General features: G+C 34.6%; 1 protein-coding gene across 1 annotated transcript in view; it reads right to left on the bottom strand.

Moving 5' to 3' along the window:
- FRYL (FRY-like) overlaps nucleotides 1–12,910 on the bottom strand; it is a 208,660-nt gene that overhangs the window by 28,862 nt on the left and 166,888 nt on the right. Inside the window, exons 47-52 of the mRNA XM_008580294.1 lie at nucleotides 10,621–10,791; nucleotides 8,798–8,938; nucleotides 6,994–7,191; nucleotides 4,106–4,267; nucleotides 3,905–3,979; nucleotides 3,414–3,590 (exon numbers count right to left, since the gene is read on the bottom strand). Coding sequence (XP_008578516.1) covers nucleotides 3,414–3,590; nucleotides 3,905–3,979; nucleotides 4,106–4,267; nucleotides 6,994–7,191; nucleotides 8,798–8,938; nucleotides 10,621–10,791 — 924 coding nt within the window. The remainder of the gene's footprint in view (nucleotides 1–3,413; nucleotides 3,591–3,904; nucleotides 3,980–4,105; nucleotides 4,268–6,993; nucleotides 7,192–8,797; nucleotides 8,939–10,620; nucleotides 10,792–12,910) is intronic.

Raw genomic sequence — 12,910 nt, 5'->3', positions numbered from 1 at the left:
CTTTGTGCAGGAAGCCAACATGTGATTCAAACTACTATTTTATCCAAAATATATTGTGAAAAAGTCAGAGACAGACACTTAAAACAACATTTCTATGATACACTTTGGCAACACAAACTTTAAGAAAATCTTCAAAATTTACATGGATTTAATACTTGATACAATGTAAAAACTGACTTAAAATACCCACATTCAGTTGACAACATACAGGGTCACAATTACTTTAGTCTGTAGGATAGCTCTGGCTAACTTCAATGGTCATTTTTTTACTATAAAATAATTTAAAATTAAGATCACAGCTATCAAAACATAACTGTTGCCAATGGTGAAAGGTCAAGAGGAAATATGACAAATTTCAATTTCACCCCACTTAGAGATTTATATATTATGTTTCTGTTATTCTAAGCTAATCTTCCTTTTGTAAGGATGTAATTCTTGCAATCTTTCTTAGGCCCTGGTATGACAAATGACACTAATTTGGCTAGCAAAATATGATTTATTTGTATCCCTTTAACTCAGAAGGGGATTTGTCCAGAAGAGAGGTTTTCAAACCTTTTGTTTTGTTTTTTGGTGATTGGCCTGTATGGGGATCTGAACCTTCGACCTTGTTGTTATCAGAACTGCGTTCTAACCAAATGAGCTAACTGGCCAGCTCCTCTCTCTCTCTCTCTCTTTTTTTTTAAATAAGAAGAGTAATACTTCTTTCAGATGAAATTTCAGGTTGTGCAAAACTGACAAAACCAGAGCTACTCTTGAAGAAGTTGTCCAGGAGCTCTGCCCACTGGCCCTTGGATCCTTCCCTGCTGTTTCTCAAGGTATCTTGGAAGCTGTAGGACCCTGAAGGTCAGAGTTTGAAAACCACCTTCCTAAAACATATCATTTCAAATATTATTATGGAGCATAACACATAGTAATGGCAACAAACTTCAATACTTGGTGAATGAATGAATGAATACACACTTGGGCTTTCAAAGTTTGGGGGTATTTTAGAAGTTTCATTAGATTAGGTTTCTTTTGTAACAAACAAAGTATTTCCTGTTACCATGTTTTCAGCAAGACTACATCCAGGATTTAGAAAATCTGTATCATTTGATTTGGCCTAATTACAAGGCATCAGTTAACAGCATCACCCCCATCCCCTAGATCACAAAGACTTGAATTAAAGACAGAACTACAATAAGCATCTTTAATCCATTCTATGGTTCTATGACTAAAAAGCTGTATTTGTTACTTCTGACATTTTAGAGTACTGGATGAACGTGAAAGCATTTACAGTGCTCTTAAAAAAAAAAGGCAAACAGAAAAGAAAAAATCTTATCATTACAAAAATGTCAAGAACGTGCCTTTGGAAATTTAAATTCTGAACTGAAAAAAGCAAATAACTACAGAAGAATTTAGAAGCTACTCATGGCCTGGAGGTAGGGCAGCAGGTCTCTTCCACCCATCCCACTCTCTTGCCTGGTTGTGCAAGTCTAGCCTATATCCTACAATACATTTTTCAAATGATGAGTGGGAAATCAATTTTAGAATGTGGTGACTTGCCCTTTTTGGGGAAAAAAAAGTGAAATGAAAAGGAAGAGAACAGAAAATATAAGTATGCATAGCATAGAGTAAGGATGCATATTCTTGAAGCCTTTATTTTAAAGGTGTGTCTATGTATATACTTGAATGTTATGTAAAATGTAGACTACTGTCAAAAAAAAGTTTAAAAGCCACTGCCCTACAAGGCGCTGAATAATATAAAGGATCTTCAAAAAGTTCATGGAAAGATTCGTATTGTCTTTTCCATTTTTCCACGAACTTTTTGAAGTACCTTGTGCTTGTTCTTAGATTCCTATTAACCTCTACAATTGTGTCTTTGGGAATATGTAAATGGTAGAATATTATATGTATAGGAGCCTGTGCCACCCCTGAGCTGGTGTCAAGAGGACTCTGAGGCACTGTGGTCATAGCCTCATGTCTGCAGGGGAGGTTGAAGCATATTGGGGGGTAGAACTCACTTCCCTAAAGTGGTCTCCTATTAACAACTAACAGTGTGATATGGCACAGGCCCTTATGTTTCATTCTTCCACCTCACCTAATAGAGCTATAGGAAACATCCCTTTAAGAGAGTTGATGAATGCATACGAGCTATATGAATGAGTTTTGATTCTTTAGAAAAAGGTATATCAAGACATGGTATAGATACTTCATATTAAGACATGTTGGTCTTCTCAAATATAGATATTTGTAACAATTATGGAGTGAAAAAAAAATTTTTTTAACCTACTTGACATAAGCTTTTCATGTGTAGGCAACTGCCCTCAGCTACAGGAATGGGTCCCTAACAGCCTAAGACAGCGAGGACAATCCTACTCTACTTGCCACAGTGACTGTTTCAGAAATTGGCATGTGTCTCCATTTGGGCCAATTAGATGTGACAAGAAGTTTGCTAAGAGCATTTAGGAAGGCAACTTCTTCACTTTTTCCTAAGAGCAATTTTGTAAGTGACCCTTACTTCCTTTGAACACTGTTGTGTGTGGACTAACATCACACACCTCGGTAACAGCCATCTTTTTTTTTTTTGGTGACTGGCCGGTAAGGAGATCCCAACTCTTCACCTTGGTGGTGTTACAATACTGCACTCTTACCAACTGAGCTAACCAGCCAGCCACAATGACAACCATCTTGCTGTGGTCTGAGGTCCAGCTGACTTGCAGAGAAGGGCAGATATTAGAGAACTGCAAAGAAACAGCCAGAGACCTCACTGAGCCATATCTAAATATCAGCTCTAACTCTGGACTAGCTCTGTTTTGTGAGCTAATCAATCACCTTTTTGCATTCGAATTCCTATTATATTAAAATTATACCATCTAAACTGACCTAACTATCAATATATTCTGGACTGAATCAACTTAGAGGAAAAAGCACTCTGAGTATTATGAAATGAGGCATTTGAGAGAGTTAGCTACATCATAAAGAAGAAACTGGTTAGGAATGTCATGGGAAGAATCTCAGTCATTTGCCAGAGAGAGGAGTTCTAGAAAGCCAAAGCCTTCTTGACAGTCGATTTAGTAATAAGTGCCACCCTCTTTAAAATTGTGTTTGATCAATTCTAATATAATTTTTCCTATTTTGCTGCACATTAATTTGTATTGCTCAAGTAAAACATTTCAGTCTAAAAAAATAATTTTGAAGAAACCCATTTTTATTGTATATTTTAAAGATAAGGATGAAAAACTGGATATTCCTCTTTCATTTCATGCTCATTCTGTCTATTGACTAATTGTAGGAATCACATTTAGTTCCTAATTTAGATTTTTGCCTTTTTGACCTTACACTGACCTAAAAAAGGATCTTATGATCAAATCTTTAATTCTCGTACAAACTGTAACTATTCGATAAATATTATCAGAGAAAGCTCACACCCTCACCTCTGCATCTTCCAATTCAACATCTAAAAAGTCAAAATCCTTAAAAACGCCAAACTGCTGTTCACTGCTGTTATCTTCCACAGCTCCTTCTTCGTCTTGGATTATGTCTTCTGTTGTAGAAATCAGACTAGCCTGTTGGTCACCAGCTTCCAAATCCTCATTAGAAGAAAATACAACCTGATGACCCACACAAAAAAAAAGTCCACCCATCAGCCTTGTCACTCTGTATATGAGATCTCAGAGTCCCCACAGCCACTGCCAGCCTCCCCCTTCAAAGAATTCAGAGCTTGAATGTGGTCTTCATGTCTAACTACTGAATACCTAATTAGCATAGCTGCCCGCTGTCACAACACACAAGAAATATCTTTTTTCATTCTTAGTTAACACCATAAGTAAGGTAAGTTACAAAAAGCAAGCAGGGAGACAGAGTACTTTCTTCATGAAATAATACCATTTTAAAAACCTCTACACATGCTTTTGTGATTACTCACTGATGGATTCTTTGGGAGGCCAGATTCTGGACCACAGAGAGAAAGCACATTCATTAGCTTTTCTCTTGTTCTTCGCTAAGGAAAAAAAAATTCAAATGTTTGGATCACCGTTAAAATAAGACAAATTCTCAAGTTCTCATACATATAACAAAATCGATTCTTCTATTCTATGAACGTTCAGTGTTGATGTTCTTTACATACCTGTGATAACTGTGGCCTTTTCCAGCTAACAGGAACTAAGGCAGTAGAATTAGAACCAGAAGAAGTTGAAGAAGTACTTCTAGTGACAGCAATGACTTTCGGTTTTCCATTTCTGCCAGCTGCACTGTGCTGATCGCCATATTTATTTCCAATAATTGGTGTCTACACAGAAACAAAATGCCAGTGTTTGACTCAAATATTTCAACACAAAAGAGTTAACAGTGTATCTATAATGACATTTTTTACAAACAACCAAAACACAACAAAAGGAGAGGGATTACTTAACATGAGGTAGATTTAACAAAAATCAAAGCTAATCATCTTTTTTTTTTATCATGAGACTTTACCTTAATAGAAATAACAACTTTACATCTAAGATTCTCAGAGGGTTTATCCCTATTTTAAATACAATCTACTTTCTTTAAAAACTAAAACTTTCACCTTTCCTCCCACCATGATTATAAAATATATCCTCCTTGTAGAAATCGCAGAAAATACAAAAAAAGATTTTAAAACATGACTTGTAATCTCACCATTCATATTTAATGTTTGTTAAATTCTGGCGTTTTTTTCAACGCATATTGTTAAACGTGTTTCAGTAATGTGCTTTGGCGAATACTGAAGATAAGTGACAAGTTCAAAGGAAAATTTCTATGTAGCTTGTTACTACAAAACTAATGCTTAATATTTCCAAAATTTATTCTAGTAAAAATTCTATGATGATCCAAAACTCATTTATATTTATTTGGCTTTGTGAAGTGTTTTGAATTTGCATTTGAAAATAACATTCAAGCCACCTGCATGCCATACAAATCCCTTTTTGATCTGTTTCCTGCTTATCATACCAGCCTCAACTGCTACAGTTTCCTCCTGAACTTCACATGACAGCAAAACTGATCCTGCTGTTGTTTCTCAAACATACCATGCTGTTTTGTGGAGTTATATTTTGGCACATACTGCCCCCTTTGCATGGAATATCTACCAAGTAAATCCTGATCATCTTTTAATGATGACTCCAGACTTCCAAGGAGGCCTTCTCTTCGACCACCACCACACCCCACCTCTTGGACATTTACCAAGCTGATGGTAATTTGTTTACGTGCCTGTCCCTTCTACTACACATGTGTCCCCTGGACCATGTGTGATCACCTCTGTACCTCCAGTATATATGCAGTGCCTACTCATAGCAGGTACTGAGGAATTTTCAATGAAACAAATTGCAATTAAGTATATCAAATGTTTTGAGAATTTGCATCACTACTTCAAACAAAATAGTTACATGATCAATTTCTGATTCAGAATAAACAGGAAAACCAAGCTTCCCTATCGTGTTCCCATGCTATGTACTTCATGCTAGAAATTCTCAGATGTTATTAACTAAAAAATTACCAAGAAACATACTATCTAAAAAAATAATCAAAATAGTTTTGGATAAATTCTAATACCAAGACTAAACTACAATAAAAATATTTTAATTTATATAATCCTAATTAACACAAAAGTGATTAGATCTTCAATTTTTATCTTTCTCAATCCCCCTTGCAATACTTGACTAAAGTTTCTTCTTTAAAAATCCCTCCCTTGGCTTCCAAAAGACCATTTTAATGGCACCAAGAGTGGGCTCAGGTACTGGAAGAAAAAAAACTGGGATTCCCAGCAAGGGTCAAAAAAAAATTTTTTTTTTCAGTGGCTGGAGATTTGTATTAAAATGTAACATAGGCTCTAGGTTTCCTTCTGCACTGGTGGGCCCTGCACTGGTGGTCTAGCTCTAAAATATTTGGCTACTTAGATTTCATTTTATTTTAGCCTTGTTTTCTTTCCATGGTTTTAGCTATCCACTTATACAGCACTGAGAAGTCCTACCTGTTACCTACACCCAAGTTTTCCTTTAAAACTTCAGGTCCCCAAAATCTAATTGTCCATGAGGCACTTCCATTAGTATGTTTGTCACTTCAGAGTCAACATGTCCAGACTAAACTCATAACCCTTTCCTTCCCTGCTAAGATCTGTTCTCCTAGCATTCATTTTCTCTGAACGGTACCAATTCACTATCTGTCCAGGCCATTCATCAGATCCTTGATGCCTCCTCCTTGTTCAGCACCCCCTCCCTTCCAGTCAAATTCCACCAGTTACTTCCACAGTCTTTTGTAAACCATCCCTTCTCTTTTCGTGTCCTCTGCAATTGCCTTGCAACAAACAGTCCCACATTATCTTCTGCCCAAATTATTCTAACAGATTCCTTACCAAGTTACCTCCCCTCCTCCCTGGTCTACTTTGCATCCTGTTGCTAGAGTGATCTTCCTAAAATGCAAATCTTAATATTTCCTACTCCAGCCAAAAATCCTTTTAAGGGCCCCAACTGCTTTAAGATAAAAACTATCTTGTTACTATGGCATGCAAGAGTCCTGTGACCCTGCCCCTTCCTATGCCTTCAGCCTCACCTCTCATCATGCTCAGCCTCCTTTCTCTGTACTCTGTACTCAAGGTATGCAGTACTAGCTGGAAGTTTCCAGAACACCATGCTTTCTCACAATTACAGTCTTTATTTACACATGCTCCTTTTTCTTGGATTTAACCTCCCCTTCCCAAACTGCCACACATGGCTGTTACTCCTCTTTCAGCACTCAGCTCTGATGCTGACTCCTTCCTGAAACCACTCCTTTAGGTAGATGCTATGTATTCTCACAGCACTTTTAATTTACTTCCAGTCAAGCACTTATCACGATGTTTATTTGCCTGTTTCCCCAAGAGACTGTATGCTTCCTGACAATAGGCTTTCTCCCTAGCCCTCACCCCATTTTCATAGTGTTTATCACAGTGTCTAACACCAAGTGTGAGCCAATGAAAATTCCTACTAGAGCACCTATATCAATTCTTGAGCCTCTTACCTCAGATATATCAAAATGAAAATCTAAGGTCTTCCCAGGCAACTCTTTAGAGACATTATTAAAAATTTTAGTGAAGGATATTTCAGGAGAACCTATATCTCCTCCATAGGTCTTGGGGATATCATTGGGTACGACGAGACTTGCAGAGCGGGACACCACAAGTTTTAATATGTTAAGGGCTTCCTTCCAGTAAGGACTCTGGTTTTAAAAAATTAAAAATACAAAAGTTACAAATGCATATTTTACTAAGAACAAAATTTTAGTGTACACTCTGTAGACTATGAAAATATTATTTCTAAAAAAGTGCCTCTAAAGATTATGCATCTTTATTTTGAGATCTTTAACCGTCTGAGTTATAAAAGGGGGAAAAAAAACACAAGTTATTTGTATTTCAGATTTATCAGATACACTATACATAATAATGACACAAAATTGGAATATCTTGCTTTTCTCCCAATAAATGCTTTATAAACATTATTTGGAAAGTCTAAAACAGTAATCTGACAGGAATAGTAAACAAAGGGGTTGTAGATATGTGAACTTTCTAGATGAATAGTTTATGGCTTTAAGACTAAAATTTAAAAATTTAAATTTACAGATAAAAATTTTTTAATATATACTTTATTTTTAGACAAAAAAATATGAGAATGATAAAACATATTTTGCACTTTTCTTCTTGAAGACCCAGGCCTGAACTAACAAGTGTAAATATTGTGCTAAAGTGATACTCTCAAGGTATCTGAGTTGTATATACAAGGTGAGTTTTTTTCCCTACATATTTGTGGCTATGTTTTTTGAGTTCTTTTTCTGCTTTTCTTAGTTTTATAATATTCCTACCAACATAATTTAGGACTGATTTACATGATAAACATATACATGGAGCAGAATCAATGTCAAATAAAGAATTTACAATATTTTTCCTTTATCATCTACAGAAAAGAATACATAGAAAAAATTTTTTCTCTTATTTATGGTACCAAAATCACATCTCAACTTTGTATTATTCGTATTCTTTCACAGTTGACAATTCGGCAGGGGAAAGGAAGGGGAGCATCATTAAAACAAAAAAGAAAGTAAAAAGTCTTCAGGTGGAATATCTAATTTATTTAATAACATCTTGATATGAAGGCACCTAAAACACAAAATATTTCCTAATAATTAAAGTCCACATGATATTGTGACATTTTAAGCATATTCATTGTAAAAAGGAGTTAACAAAGTTGCGACCAAGTAGAAGTCATTCTCATTTTCTCGACAGTTCAAAGGTAACATTCAGTACAAACCAGCCTGACTTGTAATTTACATTTAAATCAAATCTGATTTGATTCTCTATTTTTTAAATATTGGCACTTTTTATCAGACACACACACACACAAAACTCTAGAATACAGACTCTTCAAAGAGGTCTTCTGTTTCTAAAAGTAATATTTGCTCATTATGCAGAATCTGGTTACAAAATAGAAAGGTACAATAAAAGAAACAACAATAAACCACAATTCCTAATTTCCATAGATGGTGACTGCTGCCATTTGTTTACGTACCTTCCTTCTAGTCATTACTGAAATGTATATTCATAGATGTAATTGTTAAAATCAAAAGTAGAAATCACACCAATCCTACGATTCAGATTATGCTTTTTGTCACTTACTTTGAGAACATTTTCCATGTCATAAATACTCCTGAAAACATAATTTATGAATTTACCACTTTCCTACTCTTGGAAATTTAAGATGTTTCCAATTTTTTTATGATTATAAATCATTTTGAGATGAATAATGCTATATGTATGTTTTGTGTCACTCACCTGTACATATTTGCCAATAATCTTTATGATCTCCAGATTAAACTGCTTGACTGGGGCTGCAGACAGGTCAATATGACTCAACAGACTATAGATAATCTGCAGTAATGATTGTTGCATACTTGACAATCCTTTTTCTAACAGCTAAAAGCAATATTAAAAAGTATATTTTAATGAGTTTGGAGAAAAACTCAGTATTTACATTTTTGATATTGAAAAACATAATGGATATATGGTTAAGTTATTAGAAATCCAAAGACTAATAAAGTAAAAGGTAATGTCTATTACTGTTATTTTTTTCTTGGTTCAGAAAGAATTAGATAATTACTTTTCACCTTAATCATAGAATTTTATTTCCGAAACTAATTTAGTTAAACACCACTTATTTTGAGAGGAAAACCACCTTACCACCATGACAAAGAATAACTACCCACAAACCAATCACATCAGCCATTAATTAGCTATGTAATCTTGTACACGTTTCTTAAATTCCCTGAGCCTTGATTTTTAAAAATACTATCTACCTCATAGGGTTTGCAAGGCAGATTAAGTTAAAGATATATAGTTTTAAATACACGTAACTAGTTTTAGTACTATTGTTAGTAATAATTTGAGAATTATTAACAATAGTAACATAAGGAGAAAAAAGCATTCTCTTTACACAGTGGGAAACTGCTACCCACATGTGGTATACAACCAGCTGTATTGAGCTAGTTTCAGGTATTAGAACCCCACGACTGAGGGAACTCTACTACTTTAATGGGGAGCTTTATGGTGGCATAAATGTGAAGCTGGTCTAAGGCACTTACATTTAAAGCTGATTAAAGAGGTTAGGCCTGGCTTAATGCTGCCTCTCATCCTAACGGTATAAGTATAAGATAAATCTAGTGATAAGCTTTCATTCCGGCTAAGAAGCTGTCAGGCAGACCACTCACACTGTGACCTCACTTAAATGTAAAGCGATGGCAGCAAACCTATCAAAACCAACTTTTTATGAATTCATATGTGTCTTGAAGTATTTAATGATAGTCAATATCAGTCACTTGGTGAAGTTAAATAGTGTTATAATCAATATTTAAAATGTTTAGTTATAATTTCTTTTAAGTTTGTTCTATGTTTAAATTCTAGAGGAGGTTAGCTTTTTGAAAGGAAAGTATTACTTTATTATAAGTTGACAAACATTTTTAGTGACTAGGAATTTCTTCCTTTTGAGGTCCTCTTTGTGACTTTCTACTCAGTAATTTACTTTTCTAGGTATGAAGTTACTTCTTATGCATTGACAATTAAATATTAATTTTTATGCTGTTCTAAAGATACTTTTCTATAATTCCATTTTTTGTCCCTCAAAATCATTTTAGTTAGAAAGCAAATGTATCATCAAAATAAAAATATACCCAGAAGAAATGTCTTTGCATGCTGTTCTATTCTAGAAAGGATATCAAAGCCAGGAACTTGTTTTGTTAAAATAAAAATTATAATCATTCTCTAGGATTGAGACCGCTAAACCCATTTTCCATTTTAAATAAAGGTGAGATTTACATTATTTAGAGTTTTATGTCACTTAAGGATAGTGAATGAGGAAATAAACACTGGAAATTAAAATAAACAAACCCAACTTTATATAATTTCCTTTATACTTGAAAGGGATTACCTATATTTTTCTTTTAAAAAAGATGTTATCTATATTCACTCTCAAAGACAATTTGAACATTAGTTAGTACCAATGCTACTTCTAGAAATAAATCCGAAAATTCTGCCAAAGAGCAGTTAAAAATAAATATGTGTGTGTGTGTGTGTGTGTGTTTGTGTAAGTTTTATAAATTTACCTCTGCAAGATAAGTCACAAGATTAAAGGTAGTATCTGAGAAGGAGTCATGCAGGTATCTGCACACCACATTGATCCAGTTAGAACAGTCTCTGGAATACGTGTGCGTGCTGTACAAGCTCATCATGTGAGCCAAATGGACCAGCGTTGGGCACTTTTCTTCTGCACACACCTAGAAAACAAATAAAATTATATCATTCACCTAAAATAAAGACACTTGAGTTTAAACTTGATTTTATACTGCACGTATTTAATTAAATAACTTAGATGTATATTTTAAAGTTTTAATGCATTTTATCTCAATACAGTAGAAAAGTTAAATACAAGAGAAAAAAGGATAAGGCATTCTTAAGAAAATAACAGTAGATAACATGGAAAGATGACTAATATGTCAAACATTTCTATAGGTACTAAATAGTATGGCTTTTTTCAGTCTGATGCTCTCTAAAACTGACTTTGGAAAAAACCCATATATGGTTTTGTAAACCTAATATATCATTTCATAACTGTTTCATCAAATCTACACATGGTTCCATGCACAAGTTCCTAAAGAGGCAGACTCAACCTGGAGATTCTCAGGGAAGATGAGCTGCTGTGCCAGAGAGAGAATGCTTTGGTTTCCAGCTGTGTCCAGGGTATGCAATATGTGTGATATCGTCAAAGGACTTCACTGGAGCTCTCATAAAACTCTGGAGTCCTGCATCTCCAATGGATGACAATCTGCAGGGTGGTCCCCAAACTGCTCTTCAGGGAATCACCTAAAGCACTAAGACCCTTGGCCAATCTTTTAGAGGCCCCTCCAAAATGTTATCGATACAGTACATTGAATCTGAATCAACAAAATAAACAAATGTTTTGGGGGATCTTACTGACATTTTTAACCTGTTCCCTGTGTTATTGGTGAGGATGTTCCTTAGCATCCTCCAGGGGACACCTGAACAATAATGAACCGGAAAAGGTCCACGCTAGTCTTACAAACCCATCTATCATAAAGGCTAGCCTTATGGTCATTTCTGCTTTTAGTTTTCCTTTCTTTCATTTTTCTTGTTTATTCCTTCATCATACTGATGTTTCATATGTATTTTCACACATGCCTAGAACATTTAGTAGAGAAATTAGAGTATTACCTTTGAAAATATGTATATTTTCAACTTTCAAATGAATATAACTGACTTTTACTTTGATAATTCAGAAAACATTTAATAGGCTTGGAGGGCCTTGTGTTCATCACGTAGACATTATCACCAGAAAGTCCCAAGATACAGAGGTATGCAAAACTGTGCAGAGACTATTAACATAGTACCTTGTAAGTTATTTTATAAAACCATTAAAAACAGCTGATTTCATACATTAGTCTTTTACCCATAAAACAGACATCATTAAGAAAAAAGAAAAATGTGGTTGATAATTCTTATGGCATTTCAAACTGTAACAATTTACCATATTATTTTTTAAATCACATAATTTTACAATTATACAACTTGTTTAAATTCTTTATAATATAAAAAACTACTAAAGAATAAAACATTCTTACAGAATTCTTATTTCTTAAAGAATATTTTTTCTAAAGAATTACTTTTAAAAACCTATTTTTGAAAAGGGAGAAAATTCCTTGAAATATATCTTATGCAATTTTATAATAAAGGAAATGACTGAAATCTGATTTTGAAATTTTTGAATTGCCAAGTTAAAATATGATCAAAAAAGAAAGTGTTTCATAACAAACTTTTTTAGAATGCTATTTTTGCCATAATGAATCACTCAAGAGAACAATATTTGTCATAAATGTTGCCTTATTTTGAAACTCTGTGCTCTCTCAGGGCACAAACAGCAGAACTAGGAATATCTGCATAATGAGGAAGCACATAATGGCAGAAAATTACTCTCAACAGTGATAAGTGAAAGAATAATTAAGGAGTCAATTTAATTCACATCCTGCAGGTTGCTAAAAGCATACAGAGAGGGAACCTTTGTGTGCTGCCCAACAGGAAGAAAATAGGCTTAAAAACAATTTATGAATCACAGAAGGCCATATTTGATTTCTTAAAAATAGAAAAGATATTTGGGAATTTCCCGTGCCCTGCCGTGGTCATGACATCAGCAGCTTGATACTGCAGAGACTTTGACATCTGTCAGGCCAGGCAAGGCACCTTAGTCACCCCAGCATTTAGCATATGGCTATTCAACACAGCTGCCACTCTTTTTTTTCCTTTTTTTTTTGTCTTTTTTACTGACCGGTAACGGGATCGCAACCCTCGGTGTTGCGCCTGCACCGCGCTCAGTGAGCGGGA

Source organism: Galeopterus variegatus, unplaced genomic scaffold (assembly GCF_000696425.1).
Source record: "Galeopterus variegatus unplaced genomic scaffold, G_variegatus-3.0.2 Scaffold2061, whole genome shotgun sequence".
NCBI lineage: Eukaryota > Metazoa > Chordata > Mammalia > Dermoptera > Cynocephalidae > Galeopterus > Galeopterus variegatus.
Note: the sequence above shows the minus strand (reverse complement) of the source record. Positions and strands in the feature narration are given on the sequence as shown.